At 56.5% G+C, this 18,289-nt stretch overlaps 6 protein-coding genes across 6 annotated transcripts; all 6 read left to right on the forward strand.

Annotated features, from left to right (window-relative positions):
• Positions 1 to 614: 614 nt before the first annotated feature.
• On the forward strand, positions 615 to 2,009 carry JKF63_05017 (uncharacterized protein; the record flags this gene model as incomplete). Its single annotated transcript, XM_067900987.1, has 1 exon — positions 615 to 2,009. One exon carries the CDS (start codon positions 615 to 617, stop codon positions 2,007 to 2,009), a length of 1,395 nt encoding a protein of 464 aa, XP_067757350.1.
• Positions 2,010 to 2,897: 888 nt separating this feature from the next.
• On the forward strand, positions 2,898 to 3,710 carry JKF63_05018 (uncharacterized protein; the record flags this gene model as incomplete). Its single annotated transcript, XM_067900988.1, has 1 exon — positions 2,898 to 3,710. The coding sequence occupies one exon, from the start codon at positions 2,898 to 2,900 to the stop codon at positions 3,708 to 3,710; it is 813 nt and encodes a 270-aa protein (XP_067757351.1).
• Positions 3,711 to 5,676: 1,966 nt separating this feature from the next.
• JKF63_05019 (uncharacterized protein) lies at positions 5,677 to 8,211 on the forward strand (the record flags this gene model as incomplete). Its single annotated transcript, XM_067900989.1, has 1 exon — positions 5,677 to 8,211. The coding sequence occupies one exon, from the start codon at positions 5,677 to 5,679 to the stop codon at positions 8,209 to 8,211; it is 2,535 nt and encodes an 844-aa protein (XP_067757352.1).
• Positions 8,212 to 9,536: 1,325 nt separating this feature from the next.
• JKF63_05020 (uncharacterized protein) lies at positions 9,537 to 12,539 on the forward strand (the record flags this gene model as incomplete). Its single annotated transcript, XM_067900990.1, has 1 exon — positions 9,537 to 12,539. The coding sequence occupies one exon, from the start codon at positions 9,537 to 9,539 to the stop codon at positions 12,537 to 12,539; it is 3,003 nt and encodes a 1,000-aa protein (XP_067757353.1).
• A 977-nt stretch (positions 12,540 to 13,516) lies between these two features.
• JKF63_05021 (uncharacterized protein) lies at positions 13,517 to 15,055 on the forward strand (the record flags this gene model as incomplete). Its single annotated transcript, XM_067900991.1, has 1 exon — positions 13,517 to 15,055. The coding sequence occupies one exon, from the start codon at positions 13,517 to 13,519 to the stop codon at positions 15,053 to 15,055; it is 1,539 nt and encodes a 512-aa protein (XP_067757354.1).
• A 717-nt stretch (positions 15,056 to 15,772) lies between these two features.
• JKF63_05022 (uncharacterized protein) lies at positions 15,773 to 17,140 on the forward strand (the record flags this gene model as incomplete). Its single annotated transcript, XM_067900992.1, has 1 exon — positions 15,773 to 17,140. One exon carries the CDS (start codon positions 15,773 to 15,775, stop codon positions 17,138 to 17,140), a length of 1,368 nt encoding a protein of 455 aa, XP_067757355.1.
• Positions 17,141 to 18,289: the final 1,149 nt, after the last annotated feature.

The following is an 18,289-nucleotide window of genomic DNA, read 5'->3' on the forward strand; positions in this document are numbered from 1 at the left end:
CCACAGCGAGCACCCCTGCCCAGCCCAGCCCACACCTGAGAAATACACCGCGAGGGTGGACCGGCATGATGCGAGCGGCTGTGAGGCGTTGAGGGCAGAAGCCGCGCCTCGGGCGACTGAGCCGGCGCTGTTGCCGCACGGCGCCATGGAGCCCGTGAACACAGGCACAAGCGCACAGGCCAGGGGAGGTGTAGAGTGTGACGTTCTCCATGGAGACATGTTTTCATCGAAATTGATTTTTTTCTGATCTTCACTGCACTACTTCCCCTCCCACCTCACACCCCTCCTGCGAAAAACAAAAACTCATATTCACTTTAAACATACGGGTTTTTTCTCTCTTACCTGTCGCACAACGCCACTCCCATACACACACGCCAAAACACATACACGCTGTTCTTGGCAGCTCTCTTCGCGACACCTGTACTCAACCCACTCCCTACACCCCTCCCTTTTTTTTCTTGTTTTTAGCCTTGATTCGCTCTTAACTAACAACCACAAGGAAACTCACGCACGCGCACACTACCTTCACCAGTCACCCTCCGCCCGAGAACCCCCCGCTCCTCTGTGCATCTTTGTCCTTCGTTTCTTTGGATCTAAGCACGTACACCAGCGCCATGTCTGATCAACAGAGCCTTTCCACAGAGACGGCCTTCACGGTGGCCTCGACGTTCCTCGCGTACTACTACAGCGAGTTCGTCAAAGTGAATGAGCTGGCGCGCATGTCGGACCTGTACGATGAGCGGTCTTACATGACGCTGGTGGACTTCCGCGATGAGGTGCCGGTGGTGGCGCACGGCCGAAGCTCCGTGGCGAACCTCCTGGCAAAGCTCGACAGTACGCTTGGGCAGCGAAAGGTCGAGATCCTAACTGTGGACACCGTTTCCCTGGCGCACAACTGTGTCCAGGTCATCTGTCAGGGCGTGATGTACCTCCGTGAGTACCGCCGTGTGTTCCTGCACGTCTTCATACTGGAACCCACCGCGTACCGCACCAAGACCTATCATATTGCCTCCGACTACTTGCGCTTCGTAGACTCGGAGAAGGAAGTCATTCCTGAAGGATCTGTGGTGATTGCGGCGGATCAGGTCGACGCCTACCTCGAGGAGAGCCGCATCCGCATGGAGCAGGAGCAGCGCCGCCAGTTCCTGGAGTTCCAGCAGCGCATTCGCCAGCAACAGCAGCTGCACATGCAACAGCAACAGCAGCAGCAGAAGGCAGCTGCAGAGACCGCCGTGAAAATGGGCATTCCTGCACCCGCCTCCCGTGAGGGTCGTTTGGGTACTTCGGCCCCGCGTGGTCCCTCCCAGCCCCAGGAGCAGCAGCAGCGCACCACCCGGCCCCCGCGCGACAGCACCCGCCCCTCTCATGCTGATGGCCAGCGTGAGCCACGCGGTGAGCGCAAGACTCGTGATGGACCTCGTGAGCACCGTGAGACTCGTGACGGACCTCGTGAGCACCGTGAGACTCGTGATGGACCTCGTGAGCACCGTGAGCCACGTGACGTTCAGCGCGAACCGCGTGAAAACTGTGGCGAACGAAAACCCCGTGAGTCCCGTGAGCCTCGTGGTGAGCGCAAACCGCGCGAGAAGGAAGAGAAGGGCGCTCCTGCGTCGCTGAATCGCCCGGCTGTTGAAGGGAAAAAGAGCGCTGAGCGTGGCAACCGCAAGCCAGTCCCTCCTCCTGCGAACGCAGTGAAGGGCTCAACAGCAGCAGCAGCACCGGATGCTTCCACCCAGGCTCCCGCCGCGGGGCGCAAGCCGCCCCGCGAGTCAGGTCCGACCGCTGCCATCATCATGCTTCGTGTACCGAAGAAAATTAAGCTCTCGGACATCAAGGCGGAGCTGCTTGGGAAGGGTATTCCTCCACTGGCAGACCTCTTCTGGTTCGGCCGCGACAGCGCCCACGCCGTGGCCAAGTTCTCCTCAGTGGAGGAGGCAACAACAGTCCTTCAGAAGATGCCCTTCAGCATCCTCGGTGAGACGGTCAAGATGAACTACTTCCATGAGTAAACGATCCCAGCGCAGGCGCTCCTATGACCATCACAGCGTATAGATGAGCCTGAGGGTGTGTGTGTGACGGCGGGGTGAGGCTTGGGTAAGAAGGAGGAGGAGGGGGGGAGGGCTGACCACCACCACCACCAGTCCACCCTCCACACTCTCACAGGGGATCGTTTTTTTTTTTTCAAGGATGGTTCTTCGTATTCACGCTTGTCTTTTTATTATATTTATTATTTTCTTTTTTTTTTGAGACGACTTTGACCTCCCACGCTCAACGTTTATAAAGGGGGGTAGAGGGGGAGCAGAAGTCCGTGTGTGTATGTGTGATAGTCACCCAACCCCTGAAACAACTTGACTAGTACAAACACACACAGAGAGACACCTAAAGTGAACACTGAACGACATGAGCGGACACTGCCACCCCACACCATCACACAGAGAAACTTGTCTGACGCACACGTACGGGGGAGACTCGAGAGTCGAAAGGGGGGAGTGAAAAACCAACAAACAAATGAAATCGAGCGAGCGATATATGATGGAAGGTGTAGAAGGCATGATCACACACACACACACACACCCGCTTCCTCCCCTCCCCCCCCCTCCTCCTTCACTCACAGATATACATATATGCACATCCCTCCCCCCCCCCTCCCTCTCTCTTCTCTTGTGTCGTATTGTGTGACCGGGATTGAATATATACTTTTCTTTTTTTGTGTATTTGCTATGCTCATATTGGGAGAAGGTGAACACCTTTCTTAGACACACCCTCACTGACAACCTGCGCAAGAATACAAAGGGAGGGAAGGAAGGAGGGAGGGGGGGGCTATGATTTTTTTCTAAGCGCCGTTCAGTGGAAGGACTTATCAATATAGGCATCACCACCGCCTTTATATTTTAGCAATGGCGGATTCGGGAGGCGAGCTGATTGGTCGCGAGGGCGATCCATCCGTGCGCAAGGCGAACGCGAAGAGGCTGGCGGCTGGCTACACGAAGAAAAAACGCTTTCTTGAGTGCTGCTATCTCTCCGCCTCAACTTTCCTGTGGTCCAGCAACGTGATCGCGTGCGGCCGCTATTTCGTTTTTGCGCAGGATGCGAATAAGATGCAGCTCATCTGGATGCCACTCTTCATTATTGCCGCCATGGCGCTGGCTGACCTCGTCTCTGGATTCGTGCACTGGGGCCTGGATACGTGGGGCACCCCCGAAACGCCCATCTTTGGCAACTTCATTCGTAGCTTCCGGGAGCACCATGTTGATCAAACCGCTATGTGCAAGCACGACTTCATCGAGACAAACGCCGATTCCACGCTGCCGCTGCTCCCCGTGCTGTACATGCAGTACTTGTGCGTGTGGTCCACAAACCACAGCTCGAACGGGTACATCGCCAACCTGCATGTCCGCAACATCGGCATCCACGTCTTCCTCTCCACCTTCTTCATCTTTGTGGCCATGACGAACGAGATCCACAAATGGTCGCACCAGGCAAAGCAATCTCCCCTCGTGCGCAAGGCAATGGACAGACGCATCATTCTCTCCCCCATTCAACACCGCAGGCACCACAAGGATCCCTTCGACCGTACCTACTGCATCACAACGGGGTGGATGAACCCCCTGCTCGACTCAATACACTTCTGGCGCCACCTGGAGTCACTGGTGTCCTCGATCACAGGCGAGATCCCGCGCGCGAACGACCAGAGGCTCCTCGGGAAATGAGGTTCACATTGACAGAGAAAAGTCGGCCATCACACCCCACCCCAGCGACCTTATTTGTTGTTGTACTCTCTTTTCATATTTTTCCCCTTTTCCTTTTTTTAATTTTCCTTCCCATTCCGCACCGGGTATCAACCACCACCACCACCACCACCACCACCACCACTTTGTCCCCTCTCGTGTGTCACAGTGGCATTGCGTGCGTCCCTGGCAAGTGATGTGCAAGAGTCTCTACACAGTGAAGCGAAGATAAGAGGGAACACGCCAAAAAAAAAAATTTTCGGGGGAGGGGGGGGGTTGATGAAACGGAAGCCGCCGCACACACCCCTCCCCCCCCCCCTTGAATTAGAGTTAAACTTTTTGGCTGAGGGGTAGGGTGGGTGGGGGGCTGCGTGCGAAGGAAGAGGAGATGAACGGCAATGCATGGGGTAGAAAGTGGCTTGGATACTCGAAAGCAAAGATGATGCATCTGTGCACATCCATGTATGTATATGCATCTGATGTAATATGATGCTCGTTTGATGCGAGGGTACGTTTTGTGGGGGAAGGACAACAAAAATGAGGTCTATACAAAAAAAAAAGAAGGCAGTGGACTCAATGAAACACAGTACGACCCAAAACATCGCCTAAGCAGGGGGAGGGAGGAGGGAGGAGCGCGGCTAATCACGATGATGCCTCCTCCAACGTGTATAATGTGTTGCCCACCTCCACCGATGTTGTTAGATGTGCCATGCACACTTATTTCTCTCTCGCATAAACATCCCCTCCCCTAAAAAAAGGGGGAAGAGGGGTGGAGGGAGGGGGGGGCCTGCGCACTTGCCCATGGAAAGCGCGACCCATCACCTCCTCCACACAAACGTTAGGCAAACGCTTGTGGGACTTGTGAAGTTGTAGGAGCCCAACACCTCCCTGACGCTGCCCAAAGCGTTGCCCACCGACGAGGACAAGAACGACGCCGAAGGCATCCTCGGCGGACAGCTCGCCGCTCAACCCGTGAACGCGTGGCTTCATCGGGTATCACGGTGGGAAATATTAACACATATATACAGAATCCGCATCGACTACGCAACACACACCATCACACGTTCGTCCACACAACGAGCCCGGACACAGCCGGACGCGCACCAAACGGAACCGTTCATCATATTCTCTGCCGAGTCCCTTCGATTTAGCAAATACGGTGATCTAGCGACTGTGGACTGCTCCAGCGTGTTTCCTGTGTGCGTGTCGACGGCACTTTTATTTTTACCCCCACTAACACCCCCCTCCCTCCCCACCGCTTTTATCCAGTTTGACATGTACACCTGCCTCCGTCCGTCACTGTTATTCGAGATGAAGGTGTGTGGTGTATATCAGTGCACTGATGCTGTACAACCGAAAAGTGAGGAAGAGGAAGGGAGGCGGGGTCACACACTGAGACGCCAAGAAACACACGCACCTGTGTAGAAAACACCGCATCCCCCCCCCCCATGTCGGATGCAAGTGTGAACACAAGCGGTGTGTGCCTGTGTCTGTGTGTGTGTATGTATTTGTGTCTGTGTGTGTGTGTGTGGAACACAACTATTCTTCAGCGATATGATCACGAACGTATCGAGCTACAACGCACATGCTTTCGTCCTGGTCACCTCGGGGCTTCACCCTTTGCCCCACCCCCTTTTTTTTGGGGGGGGGGGGGAGGGGCGGATACGGAGCCGGACTGCTGTGCAGACTCAATGGCAGACACTGACAACCACAAGGCACAACAACGCCTCCTGCTACACCGCCTCCCTCGCATTCACTCACTCTCCGCTACCCCACTTCACCCCCACCCTCCTCTTCCTCCTCCCCCATCATAACGGATAAAAGGCTACAGAAAAGGGAAGGGGGGCTGCAACCCGTGTGTGTGTGTGGTTCTGAAGAAAACAAGAGCGTGACGCGGGCCCCTCCACATCTCACCACCACCATGTCGAGGAGTACGCTGGTGCGTGTAATGTGTACCCCCTACACCGCCATCATTGAGGAACATCTACTCTTCATCAGGGCACGTCAGCTTATAGTGCAGGCTCTGTCGAGCGCAGGCGCCAACGGTGTGCCCTGTGGCTCATCAGCGCCCACGCAAAGCTCTCGCGAGCATTTGGAAGAAAATGTGGACAGTGGTGACGTGTGCACTTCGACCCGCTTGGCAGTCCTCGCGCTGCCAGCATCGCTGCTGCACGCTTGGCTACGGCACACTGAAGCCGTAGAAGAAAGCAACTGCACCGACGTGGACGCAAACGCAGACGTCGGTGCGACTCGACTGCAGACGAGTGGAGAGACTTGGCTTTCGGTTCAGCCGGCGCTAGAGTATGCCTCACTCACCTATGGACCCGTCCACGTAATCAATGGGCTTCAGTGGGAGGAGATAAAGGCGCTCTACAATGCCGAACAGCCGCGCCAGAAATCGCTCCGAGAGTCCAGCGCGAGCGCAGTGGGGCCGCTGTCCACTCGACTCACGTCGCCGTGCATTCTCGTGCATATTGTATTTCTCTGGATCCATGAAGGTCGAATGTATCGCCTGAGCCCAGCGCAGTTGCCAAACGTAGAGACTAAAACGCGCGCGACTCCCGCCCCTCGGTTGTCGCCACCACCGCGTGCCACATCTGCGGGGCTGTCTGTAGACCCCTCCTCCGCGTCACTCTTCACATGTTATCTGACTCTGGAGTATCCGCCTGGCTCGCAGTGGCCCCACCGCGTTCCCGTACCGATTGCAGAACCCCTTCTGACCCGCCAAGAACTCATTGAGCTGGTGCGAACTACGGCCAAAATACATCGACATCATCCGCTGCGTGTAGCCTACCGAGTGTGGCCACAGGCCACACCATCCATGGCACCAGCGACGCCCTGGTCTGGTGGCCATACCGGCACCCCCTCTGCCGCCACACGAGCCGTCGTCTCGGCGCCGACCACGCGTGCGCCTCCCCTGCGTGCTTTGGAGAGCAACGCGTCAATGACAGAATTTATTCGCGATATCCTGTCCTACGGATCCACGGCCGTGCAAATCGTAGCGGTGCGCAGTAGTCGCGTGCCGGTCGAATACCCCTCGAGCAAACAGCACAGAGCCGTCAACGTCAGTGGGCAGAAAAAAACATCGCAGCGGCCCTCCTACCTTGAGCTCAACGTGCCAGATGTGGGGGAGAAGAGCGCCCTTCCTTCCACCAACGGTGCGTGTGGCAATGAGGTTGAGCGCGGCCGGGATTGGAACGACAGCGTCACTCGCCAAATGAATGCCTCCCCTGTGTCCTGCACCGCAAGAGCCCAGGCCCTGTCACGGATGGCCACAGCTGCGGGAAACAAAAGTGGCGTCGACACGGCGGAGCCGCTGTCAATTAATAACGACGCGGAAGGGGTGTGCAACAGCAGTGAGGCCTCCACCTGCACTGCTCACCAGGAAAAGACTTGGCAAAAGCCCGCCCTCAACGCATCCCCAAAGGCAGAAGACGTCGCTGGCATGGACTGCCTGGGACACGCCAGCGACTCGAAGGCCTCCAGGGAAGACGGCCCTCACCCACCGCTCAGTGACGCAGACGAATTCAATGAAACGTGGTGCAGCTCTGATCGGCACACCGAGTATGTCTCAGGCAAGGGCACCATACATGACGCTGATCTACATCAGCAGGACTCGCAACCCACTGCGCTGAAGCGCACTCATATCGAAGAGAATATCCAGTCCCATACATGTTTCGGGGACTCACGAGGAGAAGAAGCGACACCCACGCGAAAAAAAACATCGGCGCACTATCCGAAGCAGCTCTCGACGGTAAGCTTTCGGAACGATCACCAGGCTAACCCCCTCCCACATGTCTGCGCCCCCACACCGCGACCGCATCAATCGCCTGCCGATTCACAAGACATTTATTCGGGAGCTGCCGGGGAAGCGATCACAGACAGACCTCCTCTCGCCTCCATTACGCAGCAGCGCACCACCACGAGCAGCTGCGGCAGCGCTGTAACAGCAGATCCTGCCGCCATGGTGTTTGTTCGCTACGATGTAGACCCCACTGTTGTGCGGATCTCTGGCCCGGTGTCGCAGACGGTGCTGCAGCACCTCCAAGAAGTTATTTTCCAACGATGTTGCGCACACCTCTGCAAAGACTTGGATGCGCCACGCCCATGCTTTCATGCCGCGCAACAACCCCGTCACGGTGGCAGCGGCAGCGGCAGCACACACCTCACCAAGGCGGACACACACTCCAACGACGCCTACTCGGCCGCTGTAGCGGCCTCCGGAGGGAGCTGCAGCATGCAAGGCACCGGCCCACCAACCGCCGTGCATTGGCCAGAGTACATCCTGCCCCTCTATCACTACACTTTCACGCGGGTAGAGGAGAATGCGCTGGAGCGCTGCATTTCAGAAATCATGGCGGTTTATCAGGGACTCGAGCAGCTCCCCACGAAGGAGGCGGATGAGTGGCAACGGATGGTACCAAGCTCTGCCCCCGCCCCGGGGACGCTGAAGGAGCAACAAGGTATTGGCCACACAGCGTGAAGCATCTGTTGCTGTTGTGATGGACGAGTGGGGGGAGAGAATCAACGGCGCTAAAGGTAGTGATGGCCGCAAGAAAAAAAAAAGAGGGGACAAGAGTTGTGACTTCGTCGCCCAATAACGGCTGCAACAGCGTGTATTGGTGAGTGTAGGGGAAGAGGGGAGGGAGGGAGGGGAGAGATGATCTTCGCCTGCTGCTCTCTTTTGTTGTTGACTTTTTCATTTCTTTGCCCTTTTGAGAAGTGGGGAGGGGAGAAGGGGAGGAGAGGGGGTGTAATGGCTCTCTCGCGCAGAGACGCACGTCTGCCGAGTCCCATCACTTTGATCTATATAGATGTAATGACATGTATATATATATACACACATATCCACGCCCTGCCGCTCCCATCTCCCCCCCCCCTCCCCTCTGTCTGTGCCTCCATTGCCATGACCCCCGTTTTGTTTTTCGAGACAGCGGCTATGGTTTAGTGAGTGAGTAAACGGGATCGGTGCCCTAAATGGATCTGTGCAAGCACACACACACACACACACACAAATATATATATATATATCCAGAATACGATGTCCCCCACCCAACGTGCTTGGCTCAAAAGAGTTTTCCATTGTGCATTTCTATTTTTTGTTGTTGTTGCCCGACCCTCTTCTCGTTTACACGGGCACACCGGCGTCCCCCCCCCACCCCTCTCCGCTCTGGAGCCTCTGACGTAAGCCGGACAGCACACACTACAAAGTATCTACAGAAGAAGAGGAGTAGGTGGGAGAGGAGGAGTAGGTGGGAGAGGAGGAGAGAGAAGGAGTGTGTGCGTGGAGAGGAGAAACAAACAAGCGAGGAAGTCGTGCTGTGCATGATCTGGTTAGCCCATCTTGCGCCGCTATATACCTCATGTGCGAGCAAAAAAAATGACAGTACCTATACATCACACGCATAAGAGGAAAAAGGGGGAGTTTACAGATATGGACCAAGGTGTCTAGCGGCAACCCCTGTGACGCCAGGCATCCCCCGTACTGCTGAGTTGCAACGCATCGTCAAGCCCCACCGCACGTGTCTTTGACTCCTCCCACATGGTCTTTATCCCTACCTTCCCTTCCTGGCTGACGTTCACTCTTCTTATCGAAGGCGCGCAGACGCCGCTCTCCCCCCTCCTCTCTCTATCTCTGGCTTGCTACCCCCTCGCGTCTCTGCTTCAACTGCGTTGCCGCGGCCTGCCTATTCGATTACATGGCGCAACACCCACCCACACCCACCCACACACACACATGCATACCCACTAAGCGGTACTCACAGACGGCAATAATTTAAGCAAAAAAAAAAGAAAATCCCACACAGAATGGCGTTCTGGGCTTCAGAAGACAACGGCAATGCTGACGAGCAAGTCGTCACTCTACACGGCTCAGTGCTGTCCGCCGCGGAAGAGCAGAGAAAATGGCTGCAGGAGGCACTCATCGCCGTTGACCGCAAGGGTGCCATCATGCGCAACTGCATGGAGACCAAAGAAAACCTGCCCGTGGTGATCCACGCCGCTGCGCAGATGCTGGATGAGCTGCGCACAAACCTACTAGAACCCCAAAACTACTACGAGCTTTACATGAAGGTGTTCGACATGATGGAGATATTTGTGGCATACCTCGAGGATGAGAGCCTCTCGAAGCGGCATACCCTAGAGGAGATATACGAGCAAGTGCAGTTCTGTGGCTTTATTGTGCCCCGTCTGTATCTTTTGATCGCAGCCGGTGCGGTATACATCGAAGCCGGTGACCAACCAGCCCTCGAGATCGCGCGAGACTTGGTGGAAATGTGCAAAGGAGTGCAGCACCCCACCCGTGGGCTTTTCCTTCGACACTTTCTGTTGACTATGATGAAGGGCAAGCTGCCGGGTGACCCGAATCGCCTCGCCACCGGCGGCATCAGCAGTGGAGTCGCGGAGACGGACGAACAGCGGCAACATCCCCATACGCAGGATGGCGGCACGGTGACAGACACCGCTAATCTGTTAGTCCGGAACTTCAAGGAGATGAACTGGTTGTGGATTCGCATGGAGGCCGGGTGCTACGCCAACCGCAATGGCGGCAGCACAAACAGTATCACCTCTGACAAACCGATTTCGTTCACAGCGTCGACCGCCCCGGCGGCACCGCCTACGAGGGATCCTAAGTCGTCACAGTCACCAGACACCACCGCACAGCCGCGCTCGCCGCGTCGCTCGCTTCGAGCGGCACGCCGCACACAGCAAGAGCGCCGTGCTATGTGTGTCCTGGTGGGCATGAACGTGGTCCGTGTGGCGCAGTTGGATGGCATCAGCCGTGACATCTACGCGAGCGACATCCTGCCACAACTTCTCTCCATAATGGTGCGCTACTGTGAACCGCTGGCACAGCAATATCTCTTCGAGATTTTGATTCAAGTGTTCCCCGATGAGTTTCACCTCTTCACAATCGACAAGCTCTTCAGCGCCATCAGTCGCACAGTCCCTGGGGTCGAGGTACCCGCGCTTCTGCACTCGCTGATGGAACGACTCTGCAAGTACGCTGTGGCTGTACAGGATGGCGTGACAGAGGTATCCAGTCCTGAAGAGGAGGCGAAGCTGCTCGACCTGTTCTCGATGCTGCTCAACCAGATGAGCAACATGCGGGTCTCATACAGCGCGCAGCTGGCCACCAACGTCGTGATCAAGCGCACCGCGACGGTGCCGCCCCCGATGCCGATGATGCTGGGTGCCTACGTGACAACGATGCAGCACCTGGCAAACGTGGCTGTGACGCTTTACGGGAAGTCAGCGAAGCGCCGCCTCGTGTCGCTGTCACATATCGTGGATGCTGTTGTCATCAAGTTCCCATCGGCAGCCACGGCTACGTCCACGGCAGCACCAGAAGCAGCGGAGGGCCCGGAATCGGTCTCCATCAGTCCAGCCGCGGCCCGTGCAACCGAGCAACTACTTGTGCACATCATCACGGAATGCTGTGCGACGGTGCAAGAGGTTTTGGCTATAGACGGTATTGCGGCACTTATGCCATGTCTGCCGTTCCTGGAGAGGCGCGAAGTGGCTTTGGCGGTGTGCGAAGTTGCCCTCCGCGGATGCACGGCCGCGCCAGTCCTGCCGTCGGTTAGTAAGGCAATCAGTGGCGGTGCTAGTGGTGGCCACGTCTCCAATCTAGCGACAGTAGTCGCAGCGCCGCTGCCTTCGTCGGGTCGTATAACCACGCTAGAAGACCTTGCGCGCCTCTTTGAACTTCTGGATCCGATTCTCGTTGAGCAGCCCGACACCCCATCGGACCCGCAGCTCGTCTACAAGTACAACCCAACTACGGAGTTTATCGACGAGCAGAACCTCGTTTGTCGGGTGCTGCACCTCCTCGCCAACGATGACCCAGCGGTCTATGCAAAGATGTTGACTGGCACACGTAAAGTTCTTCTGCAGGGTGGTGCGCGGCGCATCCCGCTCACCTACCCAACCTTGATGGCGCTCCACCGACGCGCCGCGCTTCGACTTTATGCCCAGTACCAGCGCCTCATCACCTCAAAGGAGAAGTCCGAAGAAGACGAGAAAAAAAACGGTGAGGCTACCAAGGCGGCAGCATCGCAGATCATGAAAACAATTCGCAAATGTTTGAACCACATGCACTCGGGTGACAGTAAAGGCATTCTCGAGGTGTTTGCGGTGGAGGCACCCAAAAGAGCGCTTGAAGAGTACTTGCTTTGCTCAAACACAGCCGATGTATGTGAGCAGGCCGAGACGAGCTACGAGTTCTATGCCGAGGCTCTGGTGCTGTACGATGCTCACATGGATAATACTGGAGAGCAGATCAACTTCCTGGTCGCATTCGTGAACTCGCTCTACCGGATGCGTCATATGACAGAGGAGAACTACGAAGTGCTGGCGGCGAAGGTGTGTCAGTGCGCATCGAAGATGCTCAAGAAGCGCGATCAGAGCCACCTTGTCGCCATCTGCGCCGCTCTTTTCGCGAAGCAGCAGCTGTCGCACCAAAACCAACAGCGTGTGCAAGAGTGCCTGCGTCGGTCTCTAAACCTGGCTGGACAAGTGCTCGCTCTCGCACAACTACAGCTGTACGTCCAGCTTCTAAACATATTTCTGCACTTCTTCACCTCCAAACGAGGTTACTTGGTGTCCGTCGATCTCGTGAATGAGCTGCTGGAAAAGATCTCCGAGGCAAGCGAGGTTGAGCGCAGTAGACTCAACGGCGACGAGGATGGCAATGACAGCGCCAACGCCGCGAACACGTTCGCTAACGTCCGCCTTGCTTACCGTAACATCACCAAATACATCCGCTCTCGTCAAAGTGTCGAGGAGCGATGGAACGAAATCGAAGTGTGAGCCTTTTGTGCGTGTGTGTGTGTGTGTGTATTTTGTGGAGGGGAAGGGGGGAGAAAAGATGATTTGTGGCATAGGTGAGTGGTGCTTGTATTGAGCCTGACTTTGGCTTTTGGAGTCCTCGTCTCGTCTGCTCGTCCTCGTGGCTTCTGGTCTGCTTGGTAGGGAAGAGAGAGAGGCAGAGGCGCACAGCGGTGACGTAAACTTGTTTGGTTGTATTTTTTTTTTGGGGGGGGGGGGGTGGGGGGTGCGCTGATGTGTCGCTCGCACCGTCGGCGTCACACCTCTCTTCCCGCCCATCCTCTTTCTCAGCTGGGCCGTGTGCTTGTCCTCATCTTTGAGGGTGCTCCCCACCCCCACCCACCCACCCCACCCCTCTACCACCATTGCCGCCTCCCCCCCCCTAATCTCATCTCCCCATCCTTCTCCCTTCCTCCCATTGACTCGGCTGTACGTTGGCCTTCGTTATTCATTTTTTGGATACGTTTTTTCTTTAGGTATTTATCTTTTCCCTTGCCGTCCAACATAGCCCAAGCATGTCGATTCCCCCAACCCAACCCCGTCTGGGGAGGAGGAGGAGGAGGAAGTGGTGGGGCGGATCGTGTGTGTGTGTGTGCGCGCACACTAGTCGACTGCCTCAACACAGCCGAGGGGGCTCGGACAAGAGCGCAAAGTTGTGTCCTCCACGGCACAGCTTTGTAGACCCGTGTGGCGTTGGTATTGTCTGTGCGCTCTCCCTTTGACTTTCCTCCCTCCCCTCCCCCACCTCAACCCATCTCCACAGTATCACTGCCCCGCTCCTCCTCCTCCTCCCCTCCCCACCACCCCCCCCCTTTCCTTCCTTCTGCTGCGCACATTGGCAAAAAGGGGGGGGAGTGACGTGCGCGCTTCCGGTGTTACTCTCTGCTCTCCTCCTTCATCCACGCCATACGCCCAATTCTACTACTACTCCCCCCCCTCCCCCTCTTGGTTGAACAACAATGACAGACCAACTGACCGCCGACTTGAACATCTTACGGGAGCTTGTACTTCAGCACCAGCACCAGCAGCGCCTGGCGGACGAGGCTGATGAGCGGGTGAATGATCCAGAGGTGCCGTCTGCACAGAGCCCTAGCACTAACGCAGCCGCGGCGGGGACAACAGCTGACAAGCTTCGGTCGTTGCAGCAAGACCTCGGTACGTTAACAGAGCAGTTGCATGCAGAGAAGGCCGTGTCAGCTCGGCTTCTTTTGCAACACCGCTGCGACGCCGCCTCGCTGGAGGAACTGCTCGATCAAGTAGTGCGTGTGACCAAGCAGGTCGAAGACTTGACGTCCGAGCTAGCGGAGTGGAAGCAGCGGTGTCAAGCAGCGGAAGCCGCCCACGTGGGGTGCGCCGGTCAGTACGAAAGCGTGCGAGAGCAAGTGGAATGCGTTCAACAGCGTGTAACGGAGACACAGGCGCAGCATGCGGTGCTGTCTTCAACACTCACAGAGGCCCAACAACTCCTATCGAAACTCGCAGACGAAAAGGCTCAGCTGATGGACACACTGCGTTCCCGCGACGCCGCGCTGCTGCAGCTATCCGGGGTCGAGTTGGACCGAGATGAGGCTCGTGCACGCGCGCAAGCGTTCGAAGGGCAACACGCAGAGTGGGTGGCTGAGGTGCGTGAGTATCAGGGCTACTTCGACTCTGCGCGTGAAGAGTACGTACGTGGTGTGCATCATGTCATCGCTGTGCGTCAGGAACACGAGGCGCTGCGAGAGGCACTGGCACAGAGTGAAGCGCGATGTGCGCAATGGGAGCAGATATTTGAAGATTTCTGCATGCATGCGCGCGCCGGATGCGCGTCTGTGCGAGCCGATGCCGCAACTGACGCATCCGTGGAACACATCTCCAGCGCTGTCGTCGCCGTTGCCGCCACAGAGGGGGACAGTGCCGGCAGCGGCAGCGGCAGCGGCCCCGATGCAAGTGACCATCATGCCGACCCCGCCTCCCCACCCAATGTCGCATTCGAGTCCCTTCTCGAGGCAAAGGTAGCGGATCTCGCACTCCGTCTGTGCGACGCCCAGGCCCGCGCCGAAGCGGCGGAGCACACCGCGGGGGACCTATGTCGTCTGTCTTTGGCCGACTCTACACTGCTCATCTACCTCAAGTCTTTGGTTTGTGCGCTCCGCCCGCAAGTGGACGGCCTAGCAGAACACAACGCACAGCTTCAGGCACGGCTACTGGCCGCTGAGTCCTTTACCGACGCATTGATGCAGCACGTGGTTTGTCTCGGTGAGGCGTTTGCCGAGGAAGCAAGTCAACGGTGTTGGCTGACGGCCTCTATCGCACGTGATGACGTCACCGCAAAAACGTGCACGGCGGAAGCAACCCGCAGAGCCATCGGGTGCGGGAGTGACGTTGGCGTAAGAAGCGGCGGCGGTGGTGGCAGCGGCACTGCACAGCCGCCAGCTACGCCTCTCTCTGCCCTAACACAGAGTCGGCGGCATCGATTGCGCACGACAGCTCTGGGGCGGCGTGGTCACGACTCTTGAGAGCGCGGTCAGGAGAGGGAGTGTTGGTGCGTGCGCTGCGATGTGATCCCAACAGCTGAAGAGGCCCATACACTCGCAAATCCGTGTGCTTGTATTGTGACGGGGGGCTGTTGATCTCCTTTGACTGCTATTTGTGCTGCTATTATGAATGCTTTGTTTCGTCCACTGCTCTGCTGGATACCCAAAAAAAAAATGCAGAGTGACACACACACACACACACGCAACGCCCTCCCCCTAACTCCATTCTTGTCGTTCTCTCTCTGCCTCTCTCTTTCCCGTTCGCCCACCCCTCCCCCGTCTTTTCCCTCGCGGATAAGCTCAAAGCTTCGTTAAGTTTTGTGCGCATACACACACACACACACACACGCACAACGCAGTGATTAAACACATCCATCACTTTTCTTTGCGCTCGTCTATATTTCTTTCATCTGGTTGTTGTTGTTGGCAGCACCCCGCACGAACAAGTGTCTCCGCAGGCCTCAATCTGGCATCTTTTTGTGCACATACAGATATATATATATATATATATTACATATATTACATATATTATATATTATATATATGACACTCTGCTGCTCACATTCACGGACCCCCTGATCAACAACAACAACAACTCACCCTCCTCCCCTCCTTTTTTTTTAGCTCCGTCTGCGTGCGCCAAATAACAAAGGAGCCAATTTTTTTTCTTTAAGACAAAGAAAAACAAAAGAAAAAACAATGGTTCGTGAAACGGAGTTGTACGAGGTTTTGAATGTGTCGGTCGAAGCCGATGAGAACGAGATCAAGCGATCCTATCGCAAGCTGGCTCTAAAGTACCACCCTGACAAGAACACGGGCGATGAGGCCGCGGCAGACATGTTCAAGAAGGTGAGCAACGCCTACGAAGTGCTCAGCGACTCCGAGAAGCGTCAGATATACGACACCTACGGCAAAGAAGGTCTAGAGAAGGGCATGAGCGAGGGTGGCGGCTTCCATGACGCGACAGACATCTTCTCAATGTTCTTTGGTGGTGGCGCCGCGCGGGAGCGCGGGGAGCCAAAGCCAAAGGACATTGTGCACGAGCTCGATGTGAAGTTGGACAACCTGTACAATGGTATCACGAAGAAGGTGATGATCTCACGCAGCCGGTTCTGCGGCACCTGTGAGGGTAGTGGACTTAAGCCCGGTTGCAAGCGCTCCACCTGCGTCCAGTGCCACGGTCGCGGTGCGCTGCTGCGCACTCAGCAGGTCTTCCCCGGGCTCCATCAACAGGTGCAGGTGCGCTGCCCTGCCTGCGAAGGCGAGGGAGAAATCGTCCAGAGCTCTGCTCTCTGCACCGGCTGTCGCGGCCAGCGTGTTGTGCGAGAGAAAACTACGCTGGAGGTGCACATTGAGCGTGGTGCCTCCAAGTCTGAACACTTTACCTTCGTTGGCGAGGGCAACCAGGAGCCGGGGAAGCGCCTGGCCGGGGATGTGCTCATATTTTTGTCCGTCCGCCCACACCATATCTTTCACCGCGTCAACGATCATCTGATGATGCGCTGCCCCATCACCCTTCAGGAAGCGCTCTGCGGATTCGAGATTCCCATTGTGCATCTCGATGGCCGCGAGCTGACAATTAAAGCGTCGCCTGGTCAAGTGGTGCACAACGACAGCGCCTGGAGCGTGTACAATGAAGGCATGCCGGTAAAGGGCACTGGCGGTCTGCAAAAAGGGAAGTTGTTTGTGCACTTTGATGTAGAATGGCCAGAGACGCTCCCAATGGAACAAATCGACACGATCGCGACCGCCTTGAACGCACCGGAGAAGAACATCAAACTCGGCGGGCAGGTAGTGGAGCTGAAGGATTACAAGGGCTCCGGGAAGGCCAAGGGAAGCAAAAAGGGAAGGGGCGGCGGTGCAGCGTGGGCAGAGTCGAAGTCTGCGGGGGTCGGCCGTGGTCGCGGTGCCGCACGAGGCCGCCAAGCGAACGCTGAGGAGGACGAATTCGAGGATGTCACCGACGACGACGACGATCAGCAGCACTTCAGCGGGCAGCAGTACTTCCATGCAGGACCGCAAGGCTACCATGGAAGCACGCAGACAGTAGAGTGCGCACAGCAGTAATGGGTAACAGAAAATGTCTGTAAAGGCAACCCCCATGTTGAGCACATGTGTTATATACACAACTGTGAACAAATTCAAAGGGACACACGCGCAGAGCCGTGGTCTGTAACCCGCCCTTCTCTGCCTTCCTCACTCTCTCCATCGGTGTCGTTTGTGTGTGTGTGTGTGTGCTGTTCCGTTACCCGATGATCTCTCTTTTTTTTTACCCATCCCCCCCCCTCCCCATTTTTCATACATACATACATACATACGTACCCCCTTCGTACGAGAAGCACCAGTTTGGTCGAAGGGAGAGGAGGAGAGGAGAGGGGGTATGGGTATGTATTAAAAATGGGGAAGGGGAAGGGTGGGTGGAGTGTATAACGTGGAATGTTATTTGCTGATGAATGAATGAACTTTTTAAACAGTACCAACAGACGCAACCTTCGAGACACAAAATACGGCGGCTCTCCTCTCCTCCTATACGCCATCCTGCAACCCCTGCACGTTCACACAACCGCATACAAACCTGTGGGGCACGCCTAGGGGTTTTGAGGTGGACGATAGGGACGGTGCCAATAGCTGTGATGGGAGAAAAGAAGACAAGGATAGGGGCTCAGGCACACCGCTGCAGGAGAGCAGTGGAACAATCGCCCCAGACGTCGTGATCCCCATCCACCCCAAAGGCCACGCAAGAACAAAAAGGGCGCGCGCGCGTCTGTGTGGGTGTGTTTGGGTATAAAGCGCCTCCCCTTTGCACGTGGGACCTCCTCCTCCTCCTCCTCCTCCTCCTCCTCCTCCTCCTCCTCCCCCTCCCCCCCCCCCTCGCCTCGCGTCGCTGCTGTCCTGGGTTAGATGTAACACACACACACAGAGACTCAGAGAGAGAGACGAAGTAAGCAGGGGCAGCAACAAGTGATGAATTTGTGTGAGGGGGGAGGGGGCACGCCCCAGTCGTCTAAATGATAGACATGTGTCCAAGCATCACGTTCATGACCTTTTCGGCCCTCCCTCCCTCCTCGACGCCCGCCTTGCACAGCTGTACAGTCAATCCCACCCACCCCCTTTGTGTTTCTCCTGGAGCATCCCCCTCCGCTTCACCATAAAAGACACGGTGCACGTGTGTGTGTAATCGTAGCTCACGTGGACGCATGACTGCTCAGGTGCAGC

The sequence above is a fragment of the Porcisia hertigi genome, chromosome 21 (genome assembly GCF_017918235.1).
Source record: "Porcisia hertigi strain C119 chromosome 21, whole genome shotgun sequence".
NCBI classification, from domain to species: Eukaryota; Euglenozoa; class Kinetoplastea; order Trypanosomatida; family Trypanosomatidae; genus Porcisia; species Porcisia hertigi.